Below are 16,448 nucleotides of genomic sequence, written 5' to 3'. Positions count from 1 at the left end.
GACCCAAAGCCTACCCTCCAGGAGCTTACATTAGAATTCTCCTTGTAATAGAGGGAAAGACTTATATATGAATAGGATCAAATAAGAGAAAGTAAAAGACAGTCATGGCTGAGGTCCAGCAAAAATGGAAGTTTGAAAAGGAAGAGGTCACTTTGAGCCAAATTAGTGGCCCAAGTGTGAGGGGACCAAGGAAGACTTCATAGGGTAGGTGTCAACTGGCCTAACCCAGGGAGCAATAGAAGGACTTCAATAGAGGAAGATGGACTTAAGGAATGAGAAATCTGATTCCAGGTCCAGGAGGCATCACGAGCACAGGCAAGGAGACAGCAATAGTCAGGATGAGAAAGGTGGGGTAGAGTCAGTAATGAGTAACACAAAATACGGATGGAAAAGGTACTTGATAATAAGATAGTAGAATGCCTTGATGCCAAGCTAGAAATTTATACCTTTTTCAGGGAGCCACTGAAGACTTTTGAATTGAGAAGAAACTTGATTTATCTTTGTCTCTCTGATTTTCTCTTTTTTCTACCTCTGTCTCTGTTTTTGTCTCTGTCAGCCTCTGCCCACACCCCCCCCTTTCAGTCTGTCTTTCTGTTTTTCTTTTTCTTTCTTTTTTTTCAGCCAAAAACAAGGTTTATTAGAATATCCATCATATTAGGCAGACTCTTAAGGAGTCTGAACATGAGTAAGCAGTGGCTAGATTATAAGAATACCAGCAGTTGCTAGGTTTTAAGAATCTAAGCATCTTAATGGAGACAAGATGGACCTTATATACAGAAAGCCTGTGGGAGGGAACTAGGAGTGGCCAGTTAGCTGGGGTGAACAGAACTCTTGGGACCTGGACCTCGTGGCCAAGGGAGAATGGAGCCTAGCTAGGATTAAGGGTGGAAAATGGCCAGGGGCCATTGGGAGGTAAGACAATTGGGGGGGGGGGAGAGATTGGATGTAGCCACAATGAAAGGCCAGTTGATGGGATTATAGCCTCAGGCTAATGCCAGAGATTTGGTCATGTGGGAAAGTCCAAGGTTTTTCCTTTCTGAGGCCCAGAACCCAAACATTCCCTCCTCAAACAAATGGGACCCAAATTCTTTTGGTGTAAGGGACGAAGGTCTCAGCTTTTGAAACTGCTTCCTGCTGGCAAGGGGCTTAGAGCTGTCCCTGCCTAGAGGGGGTCTTAAAGAGGAGGTAGACTGGAACTGAGCACAGGCTGCATCCAGGGAACAATGTGGGGATAATTGGCTGGTACTTGCTGTTTGCTACCAATTGTAGATGAATGGCCCATAGTCTGGAAGACATAAATCTGAACAAAAAAACTGCAGAGCACAGATATAAAGCAGGGACTAGATTCAGGGCCCAACTTTGAGAGGATAAAACATCCTTAGCTCTGTTTGGATTCAGATAATTCAGTCTTCCAACCATGCAGTATCAAATCCACCTCATAGCCAGACTCAGGGATAACCAGGTGGGTAACATTCCCTTTCAAAGGAACATAATGGGGAAACTAAGCCAGGAGGTTCCCATCTTAGACTGAGGCTAAAATTGTCCTCTCAGCTTTTCCCAATGCTGTTGGGAATTGTTGGGGTTGGGATCTGGACCCCAGAAAGGAAATATCCTGGACTTTCCCACATGGCCAAATCTCTGGTGTTAGCCTGAGGCTATAATCCCATCAACTGGCCTTTCATTGTGGTTACAGCCAATCTCCCAATTCTGTTAACCTAGCCTGACCTTCCTTTGTCTTGCCTCCCTAGGTATGGTCCCCAGCCATTTCCCACCCTTAACCCTGGATAGGCTCCATTCTCCCTTGGCTGGCTGCTAGGTCCAGATCCCAAGAGTTCTGTTCATCCCAGTTTACTGGCCACTCCTAGGTCCTTCCCACAGGCTTTCTGTATATAAGGTCTACCTTGTCTCCATTAATATGCTTAGATTCTTAAGATCTAGCCACTTCTCAGATTCTTATAATCTAGCCACAGTTTACTCATGTTTAGACTCCTTAAGAGTCTGCCCAATATGATGGATGTTCTAATAAACCTTGTTTTGGGCCGAAAGAAGACTTAGGTCAAATTCTTTCTGGCAGGACCCGTGTGTTGTGATTTTGGGGTCCCAGGACCCCTGAACCCCTAAACCGCATCAGTATTATCTTCTCTGAATAGCTCATGGCATTTCTTTCAGATGGTAGACTATCGATTATCGATGGATTATGACCCATCAGACAACTCAAAATAAAATCCTATGAGCTTTTACCTCAAACAGCAAATTTTACTAATCACAGCTTAGGAAAAACCTTTCCAGGATTTACATCTCAAACTTAAAATTTGTCCTGGTGTAAAAAGCCAACCATTAGAGATTTCTACACACTTGCAAATTCTCAGCAAGCCATACATAACTCGAACTTTTTGGCTAGTTTACACATTAAAACAATAACCAACAATAGCTAAATTATTTTAGCGGTAACCAAATTATGAAAAGTTTCTTGACATAACTGATACAGAAAGTTCACCAGTTTGAAACTTAAAACAAACCCATTACCAATCAGGTGACACAATTTTGTTAAATGCACTTCCAAATTACTTTACACAGAGAATCAACATCTCATTGTTAACAGTTAAAACTACAGATTTAAAAGAGCATGCTTACCCAAGTTCAGAGGCCAGCTTCTTTACCTTGAGCAGGATGTGCTGAACCTAGGGGATGCTTCCAGGCAAAGGATGCCCCAGAGCCCAAGGCCATTGCCAGTGGGGCCCATGCTGTAGCTGCTGCCCCTCCCCCCTCCTTCCTTTTCCCCAGGTGGGGGAGGGTGAAATCAAAAGTGAGGGGTAAAGGGTGAAACTCTCTTCTTCTATGAGAGGGGTTAACAGATACCCTCTTGACTCAAGTGAAGGGAATAGGAGAAAAGAGTGACCAGGTTTGTAAGGAGGAGTTCTAAACTCCTTAATGATCAATCACAAAACCTCCAGAATCTGCCAAGATATTTTTAGCTGTTCTAACTTTCCCCTGTAATTTCCATGAAGGAGAATTCATGGGTGTAGAGGGAAGGGAGTAAGTAAGCCTCAGGGAACCAAAAAGCAGCTGCAGTTTTTCCTCAGTTCTCTAGTGTCAAGACAACTGACAGAATTGGGCATACACTTCCAGATAGGGAGTTCATCCTTGTCCTCTATGCTTCAGAAGGTGTACCTGGGTCCATGGCCTCGAACCCACCCAGTGGACAGAGAGCCTGAGAGTGTCAGGCCAAGTGTGAGATAGCCTTGTAACTGTCTGCCCAAAAAGCACCTCCAAGCCTTGGTGCTTGGAAAGCAACCCCAACTGCAGAGCAAGAAAGGAGGGAGGGAAGGCTTACATACCTTCCAGTCTTGACTGGAGAAGAACTTGGGGTTAGGCAGTTTCCCCATACGGGCCACCAAAATGATGTGGTTCAGGGGCTTAGGGGTGCTGGGACCCCAAAATCACAACACGTGGATCCTGCCCAAAAGAATTCGACCCAAGTCTTCTTTCAGCCAAAGACAAGGTTTATTAGAACATCCATCATATTAGGCAGACTCTTAAGGAGTCTGAACATGAGTAAGCAGTGGCTAGATTATAAGAATCTAAGCAGTGGCTAGATTATAAGAATCTAAGCCTGGTTCCTTTTTCTCTCTCTTTTTGTCTGTCTGTCTGTCTGTCTGTCTCTCTTTCTCTCTCTCTGTCTTTGTCTGACTGTCTGTCTGTCTGTCTGTCTCTCCCTATCTTTCTTTCTTTCTTTCTGTCTCTGTTTCTATCTCATTTTCTTTCTACTTCTGTCTTTTTCTGTTATCTCTGCCTCTCTCTGTCTTTGTCTCTGTCTGTCTCTCTCTTTCACACACAAGCATACACACACACACACACACACACACACACACTTCTTGAGCCACTAAGTATAAGTGGAACACAAAACAGGTAAGTTTTGATTGGGGAAATGATGAAAAGTGTCATGAAACACACCAAACACTTCTTTCAGTGGGTAGGTCCCAATTTTGGGGCTGGGAGGGAGGGGAGTAGATGTCAGCTCTCTCCTAAAGGATAGATCCTCTAAAGGCATGTGTTTGACAGGTGATGATGATTGCCATCATGTCTATGATGACCTTGAGGAGCAAAAGCAAAAGACCAGGGTAAGTAGTATTAATCATCCTTTTTCAGTGTCCACAGAGCATTGTACCTTTCAATGCAACTTCACATACCTTATCTCATTTGCCTCTGACAACAGTCCTATGACCTGGAGTGAGAGGGTGTTCTCTCCATGGCACAGAACAGTATGACCCAGTGGATAGAGAACTGGCAAACTAGTAGGAAAGACCTAGTTTCAGGTCCTGCCTCTGACACACACTGGGTGGGTGACCTTGGAAAAAACACTTAGCCTCTTGGGAGCTGAAGCAACTAATGCTCTTAAGAAAGTAAGTTACAAAACAGAGGTTGATCTCCACTAGTAAAGGGAGTTTCCTCCTTTGGAGTTCCCCAGTGAAATCATCATTCTGGAGCAAAAAGGAAAACAAACAAACAAACAAAAAAAAAAAAACAACCCACCTCCACGCAGATCACAGGATCAGAGGGTCTAGAAAGAGAAAAGAATTTAGGGATTATCTGGTCCAACCCTCTCATATTAGAAATAAGGAACCAGAGATCTACAGAGGTCAATTGACTTTTCCAGTCACATAGTATGTTAGTATGATGACTAGTAGATGACTGTAGTTAGAGTGAGAAAGATGTAAGTTTCAACCTCACCACACATATGTCTTGGCTGTGTGGTCTTGGGTAAGTCCCTAAGGTAACTCCCTTGGCCAGTTTCTTCATCTGTAAAATGGGAGTGGGGAGGGTTGGACTTAGTGACATCCACAGTTCCTTCTGGCTCTAAATCTAGACAGGATAAGTTATAGAAGGTTAGTGACTTCCCTCTGTTGATTATTTCCAATTTAACCTCTTTGTAGATTGCTTTTATGAAGTTGTTTGTATTTTGTTTCCTCCATTACACTGTGAATTCCTTGAGAGGAAGGACAGTCAGTCTTTTGTGTTCCTTTGTATCCTCCATGCCTAGCACATAGTAGGTGCTTAATAAGTGCTTCTTGACTGTCTCCCTAGAGATAATCAACAAAGCGAAGGCACTAGCATGAAGGGGTATTGGGAGAGACCTTGTAAAAATGTGATTTTTGCTCAGACTTGAAGGAAGACAGGAAAGCCAGAAGGTGGGGATGAGGAGGGAGAGAATTCCAAGCATGGGGAATGGCCAGCAAAAATGCACCAAATCAAGAGATAGACGGTCTTCTGCAAGGACTTTTGCATTGGATCACAGAGCATTTCAGATTTGGAGGGAGTAATGAGTAAGAAGACTAAAAATGTAGAGGGTACCAGATTGTGAAGGGCTTTGTGTGGCAAAGGATGGTAATATGTTGTTCTGAAGAACAAAACCAAACACTGGAGTTGATTGAATTTGGAAGAGGGTGGGGTGGGGTGACCTAATCAGACTTGAGATCACTTTAACAGCTGAGTGAAGGATGAATTGTAATGAAGAAACTCTTGAGGCTAGAAAACCAACCAGCAGGTCATTGTAACAGCCCAGGAGTTTGGACGGCTAGGTGGCATAGTGTATAGAGCACCAGGCTTAGAATCAGGACGACTTGTCTTCATGAGTTCAAATCTGGCCTCAGATATTTTCTAGCTGTGAGACACTGGGCAAGTCACTTAATCCTGTTTGTCTCAGTTTCCTCATCTGTCAAATGAGCTGAAGAAGGAAATAACAAACCACAGTATCTCTGCCATGAAAACCCCAAATGGGGTCATGAAGAGTAGGACATGAATAAAAAATAATTGAAGAACAACAACTAGTTGATGAAGGACTACATTAATGTGGTGGCGGTATCAAAAGAGAGAAAGAGAGAAAAGAGAGAGATGTTATGAAGGTAAAATTAATAGGGCCTTGGTAATAGATTAGGTATGGAAGATGTGTGTGTGTGTGTGTGTGTGTGTGTGTGTGTGTGTGTGAGAGAGAGAGAGAGAGAGAGAGAGAGGAGTTGAAGAGTTGTTGAGGATGATACCTAGGTTATGAGCTTCTGTTACTGGAGGGATGGTGGTGCCCTATATAGTAATGGGGAAGTTTGGAGAAGGGAGGGGTTTGGGGAGAAAGACAATGAATTCAGTTTTAAACATTTTGAGTTTGAAATATATATGAATATTCAGTTCAAGATATCCAATAGACATTTGGAGATTTGAGTCTGGAGGCTGGGAGGGAAGTAAGTGTTGGATAAGTAGATCTCAGAATCATTAGCATAAAGATGACAAATCCATGGGAGCTGATGAGATCACCAAGTGAAACAGTAGAAAAAAAAGAGAAAAGAGTCTGGGATAGAGCCCTAGGGGATGCTCACTATTAGTGGATGTAACCTGGATGAAGATCCAGCAAAGGTGAGTCAGAAGGAATGGTTTGATAGGAAGGAAGAGAAGAAGGATAAGGTAGTGTCATAACAACCTAGAGCAAACAGAATATCAGGAAATGGGGTGATTGATGGTGTCAAAGGTTCATGGGAGGTCTAGGACTGAAGTAGAGGTCCAAATGCCCATTGTAAACACTGTGCTGCATGATCTAACCTAATAAGCTACTTCTACTGTGTTGGGCAGCTACAGAATTGACTGTGGCTTCCTTAGTTTAGACTTGATCTGAATTCCCCAGTATGATTCCTATTGCATCATAAGGTATGTCATATAATTCCCCAACATCTAATTAAGACAACTGCCCCTAGCACAGTACCTAGGATGTGATAGCCACTTGATAAATGTTTTTTTCTTTTTTTTCTTTTATTAATATTATTATTAATTTATTTATTTTTAGTTTTCAACATTCACTTCCACAAGATTTTGAGTTCCAAATTTTCTCCCCATTTCGTTCCTCCCCCTATCCCAAGATGGCATGCATTCTGAATACCCCTTCCCCTAATCTGCCCTCCCTTCTATTTCTCCCACCCCTTCTCTTATCCCCTTCCCCTTCAATTTTCCTATAGGGCAGGATAGATTTCTATATTGGTAAATATTTTTTGACTTACTAAGGAAACAACCAGCAAGCCAGGCACATAGTAGTCACTTAATAAATGTTTGTTGAATGAATAAATGTGACTGGGACATTTTGGATCTAGTTCTGGCTATATCATTAACTCCATGTGCCACCTCAGAAAAGTCGTTCCCCACTCTTGGCCTCAGTATTCTCTTCTATAAAATGAGGGAAATATACTAGATAGTGCCAATATTTTACATGTGAATATAGGACATTCCCAGGTACATCTCTGAGGCATGTTCCCCTCCCCCATTGTAGTATCTAACTTCCCTCTCCTCTCCTTCACTCTCCACAACCCCCACCACGAGGACACCAATGCTGGCACTGGCAGCTTCCCCCACCCTGATCTCTACTTTCTGGCTAATGGTCTACCTCTCTCTCTGGCTCCTAGAACATCACAATAGAAATGCAAGACGAGGGTTCTGAAGTTATCCGATATGCCTCGGTAGTCCATGGAACCCAGCTCAGCCTTGGGGATTCAATCTATGCCAACACACAGATGGGGCACAACCCTGATTTGACTCCTATCCGCAGTGAGCCTGTGGTATATGCCAGCATTGCAAGAACTGGACGCCAGCTTCCCAAATAAGTTTCCCCTCAGGAGGCAGTGGTGAAGGACTGGGTAGTCATTGAAGGACCTACTTAGTATAGAACCTTAAGTTTTGGAGTGATAGGAGACATGGAGGGCATGGGAGAGAAAGCATGAGGAGACCCAGCCCCTGCTATTGAGGTGGCAATAGTTTCACTGGGGACACCAAGGCAGGAAATGATTTGAGGATAATTGAAAGATCAACATATTAATATATTAATGGACTGATTATCTCATACATTATGGGCTGATTTCCTCATATTAACATATTAATAGGCTAATTTACCCACCACAAATTGATGGTGTATAACCATAGCTGAGCCCCTTCTGCTGCTCATCAATTCTTCCTTCCTCAATCTATCTCTCCCTATATGAGGGATTCTTACTCATCAGGCCCAGTAGCCCCTTCCCTACCCTCACCACTCCCAAGGATTAATCAGTAACGTGTAAAAAATTTGAACCCCTGGAAGTGAGAACAAGGACCCTCTGTGAAGCAGAGTTACTGTATATGGGGGAGAGAAGGATGAGGGTTTTGGTACAGAGGAAGGGACAAGGCACCAAGAAGATTACAGTAGTTTTCCAATATCTGAGAGCCTTAGAGCAGAGGGGAGGACAATAGCAGAGACAAGTAACAAGAGGGGTTCTTCCCAGCTCTTAGTGAAATGAAAGAAGAGTCAGAAGAAGGGAATAAGTTGAATGGGAGGATATGAGTTCAAATAAGGAAGGTTCCAGATTCTAGACCTAGAAAGTAGCCTGTGGCATCAAACCAGACAACTCCACCCCAAGAATCTACCTGAAACACATCTTTTGGCAAGCACTAAGTCAACATAGTTCAGAAAGCAATTTATACCAAAGTGTTCTTGAGCTAATCTGGAGGAGAGACGTATTATAAAAGAGAATTTTCTGTAATCCTTGTGTCAGAGGTGTTTGTTATTATACCAGAACAAGTAAAGTTCTGGGGTAATGTTATTCTTCCTTCTGTGTGAATCTGTACCCACAACCCCAGGGAAATCTCTTCCCTAGAGAAGACAAAATGGCGGTATGAATACCTCATGGGCAAACACACTGGCTAATAACTATCCATGATTGAGTTCATTAAATTAAAAAGGGAACATTAAGCATCATGTAATATCTGCAATAAGTAAAAATAACCTCCAACCCAAACATTTCACAGTGAGCATTTCCCTGTGGCACCAAAAGTTTGAATAACCATTCTCTTCACATCCCCATGGTAGGTGTCCTCTCATTATCATACCTGAGGTCTCTAGGACCATAGGAAGCATGGTTTAAAATCACTTGCAAGCACACTGGTTAAGAAACATCAGGACTTTATTATTTGTTTAAAGAATCATAGAGTCTACAGCAAAAACTTATAATAACTCAAAATCTCAAAGATTTCCCAATGAGCATTTCCATTGCCACTTATAGTTCTAGCACCCACTCTCTTCACCTCCCCCCGGGTTTGCTCCTAGTGGATGCCTATCAGGGTCACCAGAAGAAGAATGTGATGTCTGCCTCTAAGATCTTTTTCCACATTCTCACAACTCATCCTGGAATGAGTCTTTTGTGCCATGCTCACAGAATGACACCCCTTCCTCTCCTTAGATTTCCATCTCTAGAGCATTTTCTTTTCTAATCTTGCCTCCACTTATCATATCACAAACTCTAACCATTTATTTAGTAAGGATGACCTGGGCCTCATACTAGCCTTGAGCCCATCCTTCCAATCCTGCTGTGAGGAAGATGAAAAATTGTTCAAGAGACTAGACCCTATTTCTCCAGTGTCTTCTAGTCAGTCAATAAATATTCATTAAGCACCTCCTATATGCCAGGGCACTGGGACAAACACAATTCCAGACACCTTATTCGCTCTTCAGTTCATTCTCTTGAGGTTCTAGTAACAATTATGAAAATTAAAAACAAAATACTCCTCACAACTGCCTAATGCTATATTCCCATAAAATGTCACAGCTGCATGGAACTTCAGAAACCATAGTCCAGACAGAAACCACTTGCCCTTCCCTATTTTAATGAGAGAGCAACTAAGGTCCAGGAGGTAATGAATAAACAGTTCATGTCAGAGACCTTGCCAAAGGGAAAAATGGACAGAAAAACTAAAGTCAACTAGCATTTATTAAGCACCTACTATGTGCCAGGTATTATGCTAAGCACTGGGGATATAAAGAAACGCAAAAGACAGCCCCTGTACTGAAGGAGCTTGCAATCTAATGGGGGAGAAAATATACAAAGAACTATGTAGAAAGAAGGCAGTTCTAGAAGACATAGGGGTTGAGAAAGGTATTTTGCCTTCAAACTGGGACCTGAAAGAGATCAGGGAAACCTCAGGACAGAGAGAACTCCACACATTGGGGACAGCTAGTGAAACACACAGAGCCAACGGTTTCCTGTGTGAGAAAAAGTAAAGAGGACTAGGGACCCCAAATAAAAAATTTCCAGTTTCCCTTTTTTGCTTGGAATTGGTACTGTTTTCTCTCCCTTCCACATAGAGATATTGGAAGGTGTCTGCCCAGTGTAGGAAACACAAGGGTGGTGATTCCTGTGTTTCAATTCCAATCCAAGTCAAGATAGGATAAGAGAATACAACCTGTCCTCAATGAGTTCAATTCACCAAGTCTGGATGAATCGGATATCCTGACATCTGAAGAGCTAACAGATTTGATTATTGAGCCATTGCATCAGGCATGTTTGAGAGCTCATAGAGAACACATGAGCTCTTGTAAAACTGGAGAAGAAGAAATGTTACCCAATTTTCAGAAAAGGAAACAGGGTAGATTCTGCAAATTATTATTCAAGAGGTTATTACTCAGTATCTGGAATGGGAAGTGGCCATCACTAAGAACTAGCATGGATTTCTCAAAAACAGGTCAGAGGGTCAATTAAACATGGCCACAAGTAGTCTGCCATGTCAGGTCACTATCACAGTTGGTTACAAAAACTACCATAGAAGATCTCACTTCAAGAAAGTATGAAGGACTGGAGGAATTTTTCACCTAACTACAGTGAACTATTCATCTGTAAAATGAGCTGGAGAAGGAAATGGCAAACCATTCCAGTATCTTTGCCAAGAAAACCCCAAATGGGGTCATGAAGAGTTGGACATGACTGAGAATGACTGAACAGCAACAACAGTGAGGAGAACATGTTAGTTGTGTTTGCCAGGGGCAAGAAAATGTTAGGGATAACTAAATGTAGATTGAATTCCCTTCTATAGGAGAATGTGTAAGTGCTAGAATACTTATCCATTCTCCTGATCACTGGGGAGGTTGAAATATTTCCTGAAAGAATGGAATAATTCTTTCCATGTAAAATCAGAGAGAGTAGAAGAACAATCTGAAGAGGAAGAAGGACATCTTAACTTGTATCAAGAGGTTAAAGGATGGATTAATGATGCAGAAAAGAAATGAAAGAAGAACTACTTAATTCCTGGAGCTAATAATAAGTATGCAGATCCTAACAGAGAGGGGAGCTAGAAACTCAGTGGAAGAATCAGGCTTAGAATTAGGGTTAGGGTGTATATGCATGTGTGTATGTATTTCCTTCTGAACATGGACAGTGATTTGTTTTGCTTGACCATATACACATGTTTGTAACAGGGATTTTGTTTTTCTTTCATCATCATTTGGGGATAAGGAGAGAGGGCTGCTTAAAAAATAAAATTTAATTAATTTTATTTAAAAATTTTTAATTTATGGAATAAAACAAGCATTTCTATAATAGAGTATATTAAAAATTGATTGCACATGAAACTGCAAATCTGTTATGTACAACTTGCCATTCTTTTAAAAAAATAAAGGAAAATATTTGTTTATGTTCTTTGACCACTCAAGTATCTAAAGCTTCTTTTTCTCATAAATCTAGTGGATGAGTTCAAGTTTGCTTGTCAGTCAAATCAGGCTCCCTGACAGTTCTAAGGTCAAGGCAAAACTCTCAGGGAATCAGGGAAGAGAATCTGAGACCTGCCCAAAACTAGCAGGCATCTACTTCTAGCATCCTGATCTCTTTGGCAATGCCTATGGTAGGCATGGCCAAGACAATATTCCACTTTTAAAACTGGAATAACAAGGGGTTGGATGGTAAATAGGAGGTTCGTAAGTTGTCTTGGAAAGACAAATCAAGTTGATAAAGATCATGGAGATGGCTTTATCATGTACCCCAAGGCAATAGTAACATTTTTTTCAAAGGACATTTTTTCTCCTTTCCTTGTAGTGTTCGTGATGAAAAAAATGCATGTATGTGTGCATGCATGCATGTATAAATGAATGAATGAGAAAGCAATTATTAAGCACCTGCTATGTGCCAGGCACTGTACTAAGGTCTAGGGATACATATACAAAAAGAGAGACAGTTTGTATTCTAATTAGTGTGGAGTACACATATAGGAAAGTGGTAGCAAAGAAAGGAGATTTGGTCTAAGGAGTTACCAGGATGTTGAGCTGATCCATACAGTAGTCAATTGACAGAAGCTTTCCAAAATTAATGGTACCATTTATTTAAATTATTGTGCCCAGAACATGGAGTAGAAAATTGTTATTGTCTTTTTTTTTGGTTGGGGGGGTGTTATTCTCATGGAATGATACTAAGATGGCAACATACCAAAAATTGCCAGGATGGACAGCTGGATAGGATGTGAAAGTGAAGTATAATTATATTATTCCTCTTCAGTCACGTCAGACTCTTTGTGACCCCATTTGGGGTTTTTGTTTTGCAAAGATACTGGAGTGGCTTGCCATTTCCTTCCCCAGATCATATTACAGATAAGGCAACTGAGGCAAACAGGGTTAAGTAACTTGCCCAAGGTCACACAGCCGGTAGGTGTCTGAGAATGAATTTGAACTCATAAATTAATTATGAGTTAATTAACTCATTAATCTTCCTGTTTTCAAACCCAATCTTCTATCCACTGTATCACATCATTTTCCCATATAATTATGAATGTTTGTTAAAGAAAAAACCAAAAACCACCATGAAGATCATTGAAGTTTATGTGCCAATATCTGTTTCAGAGATTGAAGATGTGTAGAAATTTTTCTGTAGAATTCAAAAGATATTCTAAACTTAAGTCAACATGTATGTAATTCAATATGAAACAACATTGGGGGGAAAAGTGGATTTAATCTTAACAGACAAAAAACAAGAGGTTACTGATATGAGTCATTTCTTATGTATGCAATCTGACCAAAGGTAAAAACCAACATTGATCTAGAAAGGTAAATATGAGAAGATTTGACATGCTAGAAGTTATGGAAGCTGGGTAGTGCCATGGATAGTGTGCTGGGCCTAGAGTTTGGAAAACCTGAGTTCAATATAACCTCAGACACTGTCTAGCTGTTTGACACTGGGCAAACTAATTAACCTCTGTCTTCCTCAGTTTCCTTAACTGTAAAATGTGAATAATAATAGCACATACCTCCCAAGATTGTTGTGAGGATCAAATGAGATACCACTGGTAAAGCACTTAACATAGTGCCTGGCACATAGTAGGTGCTTAATAAGTGCTTGGTCTTTTTCCCTTTCCAATTGAAATAACTCCAACTTGGCTCTTCAAATAAGTCAATGACACTGAAAAGTGGGAAATGGAACAAAGAAATTCATTGATATGAACTAACACCATTTGTTATAGAAGTTCAAAAAAGTCCACAAACTACGCCAGCCAGCAAGCATTTGAGCTTTTTGCCAGGCAGAGAGCCATGGAAACCAAAGGTGGTGTTCCTTTTCAAAATCTTACAGAGGAGGATAATGGAATGAAAATATATATTATGTACTTTGCAAACCTTAAGGAGCTGTATGTTATTATTATTAATAGAGAGAGAACTGATTCATAAAAAATGAGCAGTAGAAAAAAACTGAATTTACAGAAAGCATAGTGAAAGAATCAGGATATGAAAAGATGAAAAGTTAATATTACCTCTAATTTCTTCTGTATTGATTTTACAATATAATTGATTCTTATAATTGTTGGTGTCTTCCTGAACTTACCTTGCTCAGAAATATGGTATTTCCTAGTCGGAATTATTTGAAAGGCGTGGTTGAAAGGGAATGTTGTTATAACTCATGCAGTTAGTCCTTGGGACACGCGCTTGTTTTCTATAAGCCCCTTCTATAAGCCATCTTAACCTGGTGCCATCTCCTCAAAAGATAAGTTGTCTATCCTTGTACAATTAGGGAAGGTTTGAGCTCTCCCAAAGGGTCAACTAACCTAGTAGTGCTGGCCTCCTAACCAGATTGTAAGAGGCAGATGAGTCCCCTAAAACTAGTAACATTCCTTAATTGTCAGAGAAGAGCATGATTAGCAATACCTGAATGCCAACCCACTTTCCCCAGTGTAGCCAATTGTAATGTTCCCCAAGTACCCAGACACCCTCATTTCCTACATATCAATAAAGAAGATCTACCACTTCTTATCAGTGTCACTGGCCTTGCTGAGGTGAGCAGTCTGACCACTTTGTTAACAATTACATGTATGTGGGACAGTGACTCTAACACAATAAAACTCAGAGACTTCTCAAGGAAGCAACAACTACTCTTTATTACAATCTCGCGAGAAGGGGCATCTACTCCTCTAGTACACTACCAGCGGGAGAGAGCAAGGCACAAAGGACAAAGTGAAATTATATACCCTATCGCAAATAATAAGTCCCCCTACCCACCACTGCCCCTTAGTTCCCATTGGCTAGGAGGCAGGGCTCACATTCTAAGCACGAAAATCTTCCCCGGAGACAAAAAACAAGGAAACAGGGTATAGCCAGTCAAAATGTATATGTCCTTATTTGGCAAACTTAATACTGATATGGCAGTAAGGGGGCCCGGATTCCACAGGTTTGAGTAATTTTCAGGAAAACAAAACTTAGGCCTGTTGATCTCTTTCTTTGTTCTCTGGAGCCCGCCTCCAGTTTCGAGACAGTCTCCCTTTCACCATCCTGAGAAGTCTTCACAAAGTCTATACCCCACTCACATGTGTCACAGCTAATAAACTAATTATGCTTAGAGCCTGTACCTCAGTTTACCTTTATTGCATTTACTCACCACAGGGGAAGCCAGATCATTCCAAGGACATTCAAAGATGAAACTAGGAGAGATGAGAGACAAGGGAACAGATATGGCAACATTTCCATGATATAATATTTTCTTAAGTGACCGTGGAAACACAAATTTTAGGCTCTAACCCTTTTATTCCCATTGTGCCAAGAGGGAAAGTGGAAATGGCACTATCACAGGTCAAACACAACAACAGCTGTTGTGTAGCTGACACAATTGTGAGGGTACTGGGGAACTGAATTACAAGGTACCTGAAAGAGAGGGGAAGGTACTGGATGATTGCAAAAAGATCAAAAGTTCAGATAGTATCGACAAAGTGTCCATCAGTAACTAACAACTCTTATGCCTACTTTCTCACTCTATAGAATCTCTATGGAGTGATTTAAACTTGTATCAACTCGATCTATACTTATATGAAATTGATACCAAATTATTGTATCAACAAGGCTAGGTAAGCTTCTCCAAAGGATATTCTATAGCAGTCCACATCTTTGGAGTATAAACTCAGTACTGAGCTCACTGGGTCAAAGGGTATGAAGAGTTTGGTAATTTTCTTACATAATACCATTTCCCCTCAGAATCCCTCCAATAATGCCCATCTCATCTTTTTTGTCTTTTCCTATAACCTACAGCTCAGGCACTGCTAAGGACTCTAGGCTTATGTAGACCAGGTACATCTCTGGGGACCTGAGCTAACCAAGAATGTTTTTTTTTTCCTTTTGAATTATTGCCACCACCTGAGGTCCTCCAGGAAAATCTGTAAATGTATTAATTGTATAGCTCATACCTAGGTTTCCCCAATTGTGGATAACAGGATCTTTGTATCAGTTGCAGGCATTCAATGTAAAATGTGGTTTTGGGATATGGAACAGTCTTTATTTCATTCCCAAAGAAAACCAACATAATGCAAAAAACTCACAGGAGCCTATGAAAAGATGCAGGCAAATAACTCAATGCTCATTAGACTTGAAAGTAAAGAAAATCTAGGGGCTGCTGCACTCTCTTTATTCAGATCTATACTATCTGAACAAACTATGTCAATAACATGGAGGGTTGGCAAGGTCCAGACTTCTTTCCACCCCTCCCACGAAATGACTCTAGGTCTTCAGCTTCCTGGCATTTGTCTGTTGGTGATTTCTTCTCTTAGAAGCATGTCATCCATTCTCTCTCTAGGAAGTCAGTACCTGAACCTTTGAACATAGGAACTCTCAAACCTGGAGCTATCCATGAGGCAATTCCCAAAACAGACACCTTACAGGAAACCTCTCTTCTCTGGCTATAAGGATAGAGTCAAGATCATATTAACTAGGAAATCCAAAATTCCCCCTCCCCTACATAAAGAGGTTGAAATTTAGGAAGTGTCCTTCAACTGCTCTCTTAGTCTTCATGAAGCACATGATCATCCCTGCCATATGCTTCTAAAAGAAGAGATTCAATGTTCCAATGGCTTCCTTATCATACTAGTCTCTGACCTGTGGTGAGAAAAAGAAACAGAAAGGTAAAAAAGAAGGAAACCAGGAACCAAAGGTCCAAGAACTCTCTTATCAGGTCACCATGACTCACAGACTCTTTGCTTCCCTCTCAAGCTTCATTAACCGTTTGTGATGGGAACAGAAGGGAATCCTGGCCAGAAATGACAGTCCCTATGTTATGCTGCGGTCTGGAAATGAGAGAGAGAGAAACAGAAAGACAGAGACAGAGATAGAAAGAGAGACAGAGAAAGAAGGGTAGGAAAAGAGATAGACAGAGACAGGG

General features: G+C 41.1%; 1 protein-coding gene across 2 annotated transcripts in view; it reads left to right on the top strand.

Annotated features, from left to right (window-relative positions):
* LOC114053520 (natural cytotoxicity triggering receptor 2-like) overlaps positions 1 to 16,448 on the top strand; it is a 34,817-nt gene that overhangs the window by 5,698 nt on the left and 12,671 nt on the right. Inside the window, exons 5-6 of one of the 2 annotated variants that reach the window (XM_027876636.1) lie at positions 4,063 to 4,121; positions 7,440 to 8,546. In XM_027876636.1, the coding sequence (XP_027732437.1) occupies positions 4,063 to 4,121; positions 7,440 to 7,637 (257 nt within the window). In that variant the 3' untranslated portion in view covers positions 7,638 to 8,546. Of the gene's footprint in view, positions 1 to 4,062; positions 4,122 to 7,439; positions 8,547 to 16,448 lie in introns of those variants that run through there. The other variant, XM_027876637.1, reaches the window with a different exon arrangement.

Source organism: Vombatus ursinus, unplaced genomic scaffold (assembly GCF_900497805.2).
Source record: "Vombatus ursinus unplaced genomic scaffold, bare-nosed wombat genome assembly UNPS02014811.1, whole genome shotgun sequence".
Taxonomy (NCBI): domain Eukaryota; kingdom Metazoa; phylum Chordata; class Mammalia; order Diprotodontia; family Vombatidae; genus Vombatus; species Vombatus ursinus.
Note: the sequence above shows the minus strand (reverse complement) of the source record. Positions and strands in the feature narration are given on the sequence as shown.